Source organism: Pelmatolapia mariae, linkage group LG15, assembly GCF_036321145.2.
Source record: "Pelmatolapia mariae isolate MD_Pm_ZW linkage group LG15, Pm_UMD_F_2, whole genome shotgun sequence".
Classification (NCBI taxonomy): Eukaryota; Metazoa; Chordata; class Actinopteri; order Cichliformes; family Cichlidae; genus Pelmatolapia; species Pelmatolapia mariae.
This window is the reverse complement of record NC_086240.1, coordinates 6,938,839-6,951,045: the sequence shown is the minus strand read 5'-3', so window position 1 is coordinate 6,951,045 and position 12,207 is coordinate 6,938,839. Positions and strand designations below refer to the sequence as shown.

The window sequence follows — 12,207 nt, the reverse complement described above, 5'->3', positions numbered from 1 at the left end:
ACAGAGCCAGCAGACAGCCTCTTAGATAATGTTGTTTAATATAATTATCACTTTGTTTGTGCTATTAGGATGTACAATAGCGTTGAGGGAAAAAAAAACGTAATTAAAGAAGTAACGCTCGTGCATTTCCCCACTGTGCTATCGTCTGGGATTGAAGGCCTACATTTCACTGAGCATGCTCCAGTTCTCCCCGGAGAAGCCTTATGCTCTACGTCAGTACAGCTGATATTCACTCTGTGGAACAAACTGTAAAGAAATTGAAAGTTTAGAAAACTAATTAGTCCACTCTTCGAAATTAACACAGTAATTCACTGTAAAAGTCAGGCAGCAAACCAATTAACGATTTATCATATACACTTTATGAAATAAATGAACCATGGGACAAAGCCCAACGAGACTGACTGTGGAACAAGTTGTTTCTTATGAGACAAATATTCTCATCTGTTGTAGGGAAAAAAAACCTAAAATAGATTTGCGGTCACAGTTGTTACATCACATGAAGTCAGTAAACTGGAGACGAAAATCCAACTGCTGTGAGACACTTAGAAAAGCAAACTAGTCCATCACATACCCAACTAACCACCCAGACAAACAAAAACATGCAGTGTTGAAGAACCTGACAGCTGCAATGCCTCAGTGGCTATTTGTCTTCCGCACACTGTCCAGACTTGTCTACATTTAGATTCCCCTCACCATCGAAACACGAGAGCCTTCATTTCTTGAACACACAAGCATTACCACTTTTTGTCAGGTTGTCAGATATTACCTGTTAGTATTGATCCAGCACCATTAACGTTGCTCCAGGATCCAATCACCTGTGGTGTGTAAGTTCAAAGTTGACAAGAGCAAATAATGAGATTAACCAGTTCATGTTCATTTTTTGGTGTTTTCTTTAATGAGGTCCTCTGAGCTCTTTTTCAGTAGAATGTCATCCAGTCATCCATGCACAGCCCAATCATTATCACCTTTCAAACATGCTTTGCCACTTAAACAATGTGTCATAAATTAGGACAAAACAGGTGAGAATACAAATGTAATTCAACTCTTTCTGAACTTTTGGCTCATGCTCTTGCCTTTTGTTAATGACTCTTTAATGTTATGGGAGCTTGAGATGCCATAAACATCAAGGAAAAAGATCATAATGATACTCAATAACACTTTGTTTATTAGCAGTAAAGAAGTAGTATATAATCCACTTTGGATGGCGGATATGGTTTTAAGACAAGACTTTAACCCAGGAGACTGGGGTATGTTTTTCTATATCAAACAAAATCTCTTTCAAGTCATTATTTCTAGAATTAATTGCCTATTATTTTCATATTTATCAAAAAAACACTATATGAAGTAAGTACTAGATTCCACCTCCTAATCTTCTAATTGGAGTGTTTTCAGTCCCAATACCATATACTCACTGAATGCAAGAGCGGTATTGTAACAGATTGACATCACTGAAATAAATAAGTTTGTAAAATCTCTCCTCCCAGGTATTCAACAGTCAACAGTGGTATTACTGAAAAGGAACCACATCAGACCATGTAAAGTTACAAAAATAAAAACCTTCAACGCTCCCCTGACATTAACATCAGCCTAGAAACTGTGCACTGAGAGCTTCATGCCCTGGTTTTCTGCAGTGTAGCAGCTCCACTAGGTGTAATGTGTAGGTTGCTCAGTACTTTTGTCTATATAAGGCCAGATTTATTAAATGGCGAGTGAAGGCAGTTCCTAAGTAACACTCATAGGTGTGGCTTAGTTTTGAGTTAAGAAAGTTGTACTGTTTTTTAAACACAGAAGCAGTCAGTTAATTACGATATTAAAAAAACAATCATTCTTATTGTTAAATATCAGCAGAATTAGCAATAAACTGCACGTTGCAAATGCTTCAGTTTGCGTGCTTGATTTAAATATTCTCTGCTTTAAAATTTGCCCCTTGAGAAAGGAGCTCCTAGAAATCCAACAGAGTCAGTCTGAAAAATCTCTTACATGTAACCTTGCGCTCTTTTTTTAAAATACAGATGATTCTTTTATAACAGTAATTTTCTTTAACGTCAAAACCCAGTTTGCACAAGTGCAATGCATACATAAATCTGGCCCATAGTTTAGTCCCATTTAGATTTTTGCAAAACAATATAGTTTGATTATAAGACACCTTTTTCACAATGTTAGTCACATGTTAAAAACCCTTTGTGCCAGAAAAGGAAGTAACAATAAATACGAAGCTTTAAGGACACCAACAGACCAATGCTGGATTATGTGCCAAGCATCGGTTATTCAGACAATCAACCTGATAACGACCAGTCATTTAGTTTAGGGTGTAACTCAAGCAAACTCTAACCCACACTTAGTCAATTACACTAAACAAGGCTGGCGGTCGCCTGGTGAACCTGTCAGACTGTTGAGTTTGTGCTCATGGAGCATGACAGTGTTTCAACACACCAATTACAGTGAGACAGTGGTACAGCTGTGCGGCGGCTTGGCACTCAGCCACACTATAAGCACCACTATCGATTGTCAGAGAGACACAGAGTAGGCATGAGAAGGGGACAGTCATGCACTGCAAGAGAGCGAGATGCAGAATGAAACCGAAAAGACGGAGAGTCTCTCGCTTCCGAAACCTTTTCCCTGTTCTTTGTTGGCGTAATGATGCACAGCCGTGGCATTAAAGCTCTGACTTGTTTATTGCGCGCACTTCCTTATTTGAATGTATGTGTACAAACAGAGCTACAGTACAGAGGAAACTGATATGAGAAGTGGCAGGCCTCCCTCATTCTCGCTTTTTACTTCTCTCTGTATGTTCTCTCTTCTGATCCTCCTAATTATCACAGTTTGACAGTGCAGGAGAGGAAGAAATACTGAGGGCAGAGAGAAACAGAGAAGAAAACTATCACGTTTGCAAAAATGAAATAAAACAGAGAGACAGGCAGAAAACCGAGATAGAGGAACGGTTTCTAAAGCAGCTTATCCAGCCTATTCTATGTTAATGAGGGTATGAGTTATTAACTTAATGGAGACTAGATACCTCATTTTAGTCTAAAACAGGTACTAAAAAGGTCCAACCCGCTGCAGCAGACAAAGGAGCTGTCATGGCTGTAGTACACTTTAGAATACGTTCAACTTATAGCCAAATATAATTTGAATAACTGCAATTTTAAAAGCACCGTGTCACATATCCATACACAGACAAAAAAAGTACAAAGCATAGGATGTAATTGCCGCATATGTTAATACTTACCTGCACATGTAAACTAATGCAGAGATAGACACAAATTTAAATAACTGGGATTTTTTTTTTTTTTAGTCAAATAAAAGAACGATGTAATTATTTATGATCAAAAAAGATTTATTTATGGTTGGCAACAAGAAAGGCTAAATGTACTTTAATCTAACAACACCCTTAAATATGATGGTTTAACTAATTTTACTTAATTTTCTAAGACAGCGGTCCCCAACCTTTTTTGCGCCACGGACCGGTTTAATGACAGACAATATTTTCACGAACTGGCTTTTAAGGTGTGGCGGATAAACACAACAAAATAAAATGATACGACCAAGGCAAAAACTGTGGTATTTTGTAAATATAATAATAAACGCGAATTCACTGTGTAATTGCGTAACTTTATTAGCAGCGTCCTCCTGAAATGCGCCAACAACATTGAGAGTAACGTTCTCCTCTCTGCTCTCTGGTTGCTATGGTAACGCGTAAATATTTATTTCAAAATAAGACACCCAACTACAACACGGGAAAAGACCCAGGGAAACCAAGTTAGCGATAAAAACCCTGAAAACCATAAAGCCTCAACTCTCGCGGCCTGGTACCAAACGACTCACAAACTGGTACCGGTCCATGGCCCGGGGGTTGGGGACCTCTGTTCTAAGACATACACAAAAAGTTCTTTTGTATTTTTTTTTTTTTTTGCTTGTGTTAGGAGTTTTGTTGATCACTAGCAGACCTAATCAGCTCTAGCTAGATCATTCTACCGCTGAAATGACAGAAAAATATTCATAAACTCTTTCCTGTTGTTGCTTGGGTTTGGAAATGTGATAAAAAGACTCAAACCCAATTAAAAATATCACATTTACTAGAACTCTATGGAAATAATAATGAGAATGTTTACAAATGCAAAAGGAATGGATGAATCTGCTGGGTATTACAGGATTAACACACTTTTGAAGAGTTAATGGTTGACAGCTGCATTCATTTAAATCCATTTCCTTATCTCCAAATACTCTTTACCAGTATTGACCAGCTATCACTGGACAGAGCCTTAATGTTTTCGTGGTGCGAAGTTGCAGGTTGAGCATAGGTGAATGCAGCCACCTGTACACAGGCCCACTCAGTGCACAGGCATTAGGTTTTTCCTGTGGAGGCTGGCTGATGTTCCCCTCATAATTATGGCAAATTTAGTCGGTTCTAAACTGCTACATTTGTATCTACAGTACCAGCAGGTCATGACTGCCTCTTAAAGCAATAAACCCCGAGTATGTCTACTACATGCAGGCACTTGAGTTTGAAATTACAGTGCATTGTACTTATTCATCTCAAGTACTTACAGCCAGGAGTATCTGCAGCGAGGAATGAGCCACCTCTATAAACTGAAAATCCATCAGACAGCCAGATATAGATATATATCGGTGGTCCTCGGGTGCCCAGGAGGGAGGAGGGGTGATGGGCGTCACCCTGCATCCTGGGCCATTCTCCATCCACCAGGAGCGGTGCATGGACAGGTTAAATGTCAGGACAAGGTCAGAGTCCTGGCAAACAGAGACAGACAGACAGAAAGAGGTTGATTACATCCTCAGACAGAAGACAAACAAGGAGCAAAGCAATGGCCGTCTGAATGTGTCGCACCCTGAGAGCTAGACAGAAAGGTGAAGAGAGGCTTGATCTAAGATTTAGATTTACACTCACCAGCAACTTTATTAGGTATACCTGTTCAGCTGCTCATTGATGCATATGTCTATTTAGACACATGGCAGCACCTCAGTGCATTTAGGCATGTATGCATGGTCAAGACGACCCGCTGGAGTTCAAAAGCGTCAGGGTAGGGAAGAAAGGTGATTTTAAGGGAATTTGAGCATGGCGTGGTTGCAAATGTCAGACGGGCAGACAGTCAGAGTATTTCAGAAGCTGCTGATCTGCTGGGATTTTCCCACACAGCCATCTTTTAGAAATGAGAAAAGGGCAAATTTGGCATAAACAACATGAAAGCATGGAACCATCCTGCTTCGTAGTGGAAATATTTTCTTCCTGTGCACGAGCTGAGCATCATTTAAACTGGTTTCTTGAACACGACAATGAGTTCAGTGTAATCAAATGATCTCCACAGCCACCAGATCTCAATCTAATAGAGCACCTTTGAGATGTGGTGGAGTGGGAGATTTACATGATAGATATGCAGCCGGCAAATCTGCAGCAACTGTGTGATGCTATCAAGTAAACATGGATCAAAATCTCAGAGCAATGTTTCTAGCAACTTGTTGTGCCACGAAGAGTTAAGGTAGTCCAATCTGGTGCTAGCAAGGCGTACCTAATAAAAAGTAATTCCAGTGATCCTGGGCCTGGATGTGAATTGTGCACATGCACATTCATCCACTGTCATCATTATCACTATGACAATGATGACTTGGAAACTTAACCAGAATCAGAATCAACCTATCAGTAATTAGCATCTGTGATTTTTGCCTTGCTAATCATGGGACGAAGGAATAAATATTCACTAATACTCACTAAAACACATTAAAAGGTCCCCCCCCCCAAAAAAACACACACGCACACACACAAAAGTCATTTTTTATGATCTGAAACTTAAGGTTAGGTTTATGGTAGGGTCGCTAGAGTGTTAACTTTACTGTGGGGGTTTATAGCTGCACTGCCAACGTGGCTCCATAAATGTCAGCAACACCATTCACTATACCGCTCTGACCCAGATTTAATTATCTTTTCACATACTGCCATGTATTTCCATAAAACTGCAGAAACTCATTTGAGTGGAAGAGCCCTAATGACTGGCGATTCCTTAACTTTTCTTCTAGCATCAGCAGCAGGTTTCCACATCTCGAGATGACTTTTGCTCGCAGACCTTTACTGCGCTGCCACTTCGATTTTAAACTTTCCAGCTCTAACTGCACCACTGTTGTGTCGTACTTTGTGTTTAGAGTTAAACGGCAACTTACTGTAATGCTAACTTGCAAGATGAGAACACGGTAAGCGTGCTAGCAGCTGACGTTAGCATTTTACCTACATAACTACACAACATCACAAAGCCACTAGCTACAGTCTGATAGCGTGTACTCATATGAGGCAGGATTGCCTTATACCGTACAGATTTGTTAATTACCTAAAACAGAGAAAGCAGCTGTCACACTTTATGTCCAAATAAGTATGAACAGTCCCCTCACTGATGGAACAAACTCTAAACTTTTACATTTTCTGTCCTAAGTCATTTCAGCAACACTGAAACGGGCCCAGTGTGGAGCGTCTGTAGAGGCTCCTCGTCATTACATTTAATTCTAAAAGCCTCAAAGACGCACAATGAATCAGCTGTGATTGTCGTCTCGGATTAAACAATGCACATATTAACGACTCCATTTAGCAAGAGGAGGCATAGATCATTAAACAGACAACCATGCGAACCACACGGGCGTCTGTCCATGTGTTACTTCGCCATTAGCCGAATGAGAGGCCCTAATGCTCTTTAAAAGCACCATAAATCTTTTTACTAAGATATAGAAGGAAAAAAAACATCATAAAACTGATTTTCTTGTGTGTGCCAATCAGATTTAGAAAAAAGAAAAAAATGTATTAGTTTTTGTTGCAAGAAAGTGTGCCTACTGTGGTTTGATGTTACCCAAGAAGAAGATGAAACAAAGTCTACATAGCGTCCTCACAACAGTCCCATAAGTACACTGTCTGCATTTAAAGTCACTTCTATTGAAGCACATAAATCCTTAAAGAGAGATTTAAATAGAAACCCTGTTCTTACATTACCTGTTTCTACTCCATATATCCCACCTTATCTTGTCCTTGCCTGTCCCTCTTAACCTCCCACCACATCCACTTGGCTCTGTCACCTCTTTCTGTACCATTACTTAATTTTTTCCTGCTCTCTCTCTTTTTCTCTCTCCATTCATTTATATTGTGATCTCACCCCCCCTCCCCCTTTTCTCCCCTTCTTCTTCTTCTTCTTTCCATGGCCTCTCTCTATTTCAGCATAATGAGTAAATGCCTCATTAGCGCAGAGCTCTGATTAATGCCATCTCCCCTTGTTGTGCTCCTCTTTTTAATGAGTAAAATCTCTCTAATTTTCTCTCTTGCTCCCTCTCTGCCATCACTCTCCCCGTGTCTGTCACTGCGTCGCCACAGCTTTCTCTCTGTCTTCTTCTTTTTCACTATATTTCTTCATTCCTCGCACCTCCGTCTCCCCCCCCTTGTTTCCGTCCTTTGCTCCTCTCACTCTATACACCTGCTGAAATGCTGGGGAAACAGGTAATAATGATTCCAGCACAGCATCATCCATCAGTACTTTTATAACAGGCATTTTCAAATTACAAGTAATTCTCGTTAAAACGCTGAATTTGGCAAAATCTTATGAAGACCCGAGAGGATGCGATGCCAACTCTTTTCATTCTGTGAAGGAAACATTTATGGACATGACAAGAATAATGCGTTAAGATGCTTGGCTAAATTAGTTTGGCTAAATCGCTAACCACTCGGGGAATGAGCAAACAGAAGGAGCTGCGGTGTTTAATTTTAGATAAGGGAAATACATTTTACAAAAAGTATTTTGGAAAAAGCTTTACTTTTTTTAGCTTTGATTATAAAATATATGAAATGTTTCCTTTAGAAAACTGACGTTGAGAAAGATAATGAGACATGTCTAATTCTAAATGGAATCCACTCAGAAATCGATTTTAGCCGTTAATCTTGCTTGTTATATTCAACATGGAATATTTAGACATTTTAAGAAAAGTTTTATTTTATTTTATTGTTTTGGACCTTGTGAGAATCTGATGAGAAAATTGATACCATTCCTATATCTGTATGTTAAATATGAGCCTGCAGCCAGGGTGTGGTTAAGGGGGGCCAGGGGCCTGGGGGGTACTGCCCCTGGCCATCAAAATTTCAATGTCCCCCCTGCTGCCTCCCCAAAATAGAGGTCAGCAGTCAGGTTCTGGAAGTAAAAATCCCATTAATATTCTCCAAAAGGGCTTTTAATTATGAGCCACATAATTAGGTCGACCATCAAAACCATATTTACTATAAGATATCACGTTATGAATTGATAGTATGCGTGTGACATCAATCATTTTATTCATAGTGCTACAGAAAACAACTACTCGACCTAATCCTGAAATAAAACAGTGACCTCTCTAATTGGTTATGTTGGCTGTTCAAACCCACAAAGAGCAGGTCGCTTTTGTGAAACTCCAGAAACCGCCCGAGCGGTGACTCTAGTCAGGCTCGAAACGCAGTACCACATCCATAACTCAGCTATATTTTAGTACACATAAGGGGCACGGTGTTACTGTACACACACAAACACAAAAAAAATCCAAAGATATTACAACACAGTATTATCATTAACCATAAAAAACACTGATGATAAAAAGGATTCAATCAGAGAAGGGTGGAAGTCGTTCGCTTTGGACTCTATTTGCAATTCATTATGTGACGAACAGTTCTTTCACCAATAAAAGTAACTACAAGTGCTGTCTTGTACCTTTCGTTTTTAAAAAAAATTCCATTATTTTATTTATTGATTCTTTTTTCCCAAATCAAATATTTTTCTACTCATGATTCACCCCACAGCTGGTTAGCTTGGTTCAAGGCTAAAAACTCTTTATATGAAGGATTTTCTGAAAAATCAGTAGAAAAAAATGAATGGATAATTCTTAAACAAGTGGTGTCAGTTTGAGCTCTATTGTACTGTAATATTAATGTAATCTTGGGTAGAAATGAGAGGGAGAGGGTCTAGCTCTCCTTGTACCTCACAGTAAAGTCCGTTACTCCATTACATCTTTTTAATTTCTTCTTTTTGCAAACTGTAAGCAAAATGTGAGATACTGTTTGATAGAGCTTTAAGTATCTTTAAGTTAGTATAATATATTTACTGTTGTAAAGATGATAGTTTCTACACTTTATTAGCTCCTTCACATCACCATCAAATCTTGTGCTTCAGTGTGGCTACCATACTATTATGGGCCTGGCTAGTTCTTGTATTGGTTCCTGTAGCCAGAAGAAGGTTAACTAGCTTAGCAATTAGCAATAGCTAGCCTAGCTTGTCTAAAGCTAAAAAAAAAACACCTTACAAAATATCTAAGTTAAGAAAATTTTAACAGGACATATGTATTAGTGAGCTTTATGTTTTCATATGTTTTTTAATATTTCTTTAGAAGGAACCAAGCTAACTGTTTTCCCTCAGTTTTACGCGTACATGGTAACCTAAGCTAATCACTGACATTATGTAGTAATACTCCTCCAAAATAAACAAACAAATAAACAAAAAAGAGAATTTTCTCTTTTTTCTATTGAGCCCTATTTCAGGATTTTGTGCATGTGCATCACAAAGGTTACAGCATTTCTAATATAGCTCGGCCCCAGACTGGGACTAATAATAAAAAGTGTATTATCCCCTTTGTATTCATCCAGCTGCAGTGAGCTCTCTCAACAAGGCTCCACCACCACAGGTGGAGAAAATGTGACACATTAGAGATTAAGCTCACTTTTCCAAACCCATAAATAATGCAGATATTAAGAGTTGTAGAGTTCACAACCTGTTCAACACACTGGGAGACAAAAAAAAAAAAAGATTACTCCATGTTCACCAGTAGAACACAAAACAATTAAATTGCAGCCGTGCACTGGCATTGATGTATTGAACTTATATGGAGGAATTTATTTATCAGTGCACTATTTAACCCAGTAAAAAGATGAAGCTGCAGCTCCAAAATAATCTTGAGATCTGTGTGGTGATGAATGGGCTGTTTGGCTTGCAAGCCTAAACAAAACCCCTGGCTGAAGCTGTATTAATATTTCTAACCCAGTGTGTGTGTCTGTGTGCATGTACAAAGCACCATTCTGGCTGTTCTTAGTCTCCCTATATCGTTCCTCCTCTCTTCCTGTCTCTCATCCCCCTCTCTCTCTGGCACACACACATGCAATAGCACATACAGTCTATAATTTCCAGTGTTCTAGTTAAGGATCACGCACTCATGCTCTCAGGTCTTTGTCTCTGACTGTGGGCTAGTGCCGCTTCAATGAACCAGATCTGTTTTTTCCACCACCTTCCTCTCCACCTCTACTTTTCACCTTCTGCCTCCGCTCTTCACTCCAACCCCCTCCCACACCTTCGGTCTTTCTCAATTTCCCCTCAATTTCCCACCTTCATATTTTCCTTTGTCTTCATCTCCCAAGAGATAAAGGGGAGGTGGGGGGGTGAACCATTCAGAGTGGTCGTTCCTCTGATGGTCTTACAGTTAACAGCGGAAGAGTGCTGCCATTGTGACATGAAACTACAGAGACTATTTCAACGACTCGAATAACAACACATGCAATCAGGAAAAAATTACATTTTGTATTTTTCACATTTTCAACTAAAAAAAAGAAAAGAAAAGGAAGGAAAAGTATAAGCCTTTAAAATGAATTTGAATACCTTAGAGTCAGTTCTAACCAAAATCAATGTGTTGCTGACAGTATATTTTGTTTTTATTCATATAGCATGTTGAGTTTCCAGTTTAATAAATGTGGCTACTTATTTCTTCTAAGTTAATCAGAAAAATATCATATGGCTGGCTGGATGGATAATGGACAGAATGAGATGAGGGTGAAAGTAGTAGATTTTTCCCATTTGTACCCCAAGCAATAGTAGATTGTATCACAAATGCAAATATCTCATCAGACAATTACATGGAAGAAACTTAATACATTTAAGCATGGAGCTGTGGTCAACAGGACATGCTGAAGTTCAAACTGAGCATCAGAATGGGCAAGAAACAAGTTTGAAGTGACTGGTTGTTGGAGTATTTCAGAAACTGTTGATCTACTGGGATTTTCCTGCATCCCTTTATGACCACAGTGTACCCATCTTCTGATGGCTGCTTCCAGCAGGATAATATGTCATGTCATAAAGTTCAGATCATCTCAAACTGGTTTCTTGAACATGACACTGAGTTCTCTGCACTCAAATGTCCTCCACAGTCACCAGATCTCAGTCCAATAAAACTTTTTTGGGATGTGGCTGAATAGGCGATTTATGGATTCAGCAAATGTGTGACACCATAATACCAACATGGGCCATGTTGGCAATGTTTCCAGGATATTCTTGGATCAATGCTACAAGCAAGTTTGGCAATTATGAAGGCAAGAAGGGGTCAAACCAGGTACTAGCAATGTGTGTTTAGTAAAGACTCTGGTGAGTGTATATTAGTTTGTAGCTACCTTGTAGCTTTCTATCTAGTCTAAAAATACCATACTAGCTCCAGCAGTTTGGTAGCAAATAAAAAGGTTTGACAGTCTAACAGACAAACCAGTCACCCAGACAGTCAGTCGCCTCAGCAGGCCACTACAAAGATCAGCAGATCATCACACTAAAGGGTAGAAAATCAGTGATGGGACAATATTAGCTTTATTCTCTCTAAAGTCAATTTTTCACTCTATTTAACTGAACCTCACTCTGGCTGTATCCACTTTTCTGTCATTTTCTCTCACTGTGTCTCTCTCTCTGTTATTTCACACCAACATAATCAGTCACTGTGCATCTCCCTGCCTTGTTTTGCCATAATTTCCCACGGGTGTTAGATGAGGCCTTAACCCATAATGCTTGAAGCACTTTTCTCCTATCAGATTGGATGGGGTTTTGGGGGAATTGTTTGTGTGTGAGTGTGCTGGGGGGTAGATAGTGATGAGGTCTGTTCCAGATCATAACCCTGACCTTAACCATACCAAACCTATTACCATTTCTAATCAAATGCCTCAACAAAGTCACTCTAACCTCTTCAATCTCTCTGATCGGTGGGCCAATTATAGTGCTTCTACCCCAGGTGGAATCCATAATTTCATGAAAGGGAGGGGCTGCTAAGAGAATCATGCAGCGAGTAAACTATTTCATCCAGCCACACCTTAAGGAATAATTCAGAATCCTGTCAGAGCTTTATACTTGTGAATTCCAAAACAAAGAAGAAAAAAAAAGGAGAAAGAAACCCTAAACAATA

General features: G+C 39.3%; 1 protein-coding gene across 2 annotated transcripts in view; it reads right to left on the bottom strand.

The window, feature by feature from the left end:
- The window catches only part of nkain2 (sodium/potassium transporting ATPase interacting 2), a 114,068-nt gene that overhangs the window by 31,591 nt on the left and 70,270 nt on the right, over nt 1-12,207 (bottom strand). For both annotated transcript variants that reach the window (XR_010096371.1, XM_063495825.1), the window contains exon 4: nt 4,549-4,749. Coding sequence is in view for 1 of the 2 variants with exons in the window: in XM_063495825.1 (XP_063351895.1) it covers nt 4,549-4,749 (201 nt within the window). In the remaining variant the exon portion in view is untranslated. The remainder of the gene's footprint in view (nt 1-4,548; nt 4,750-12,207) is intronic.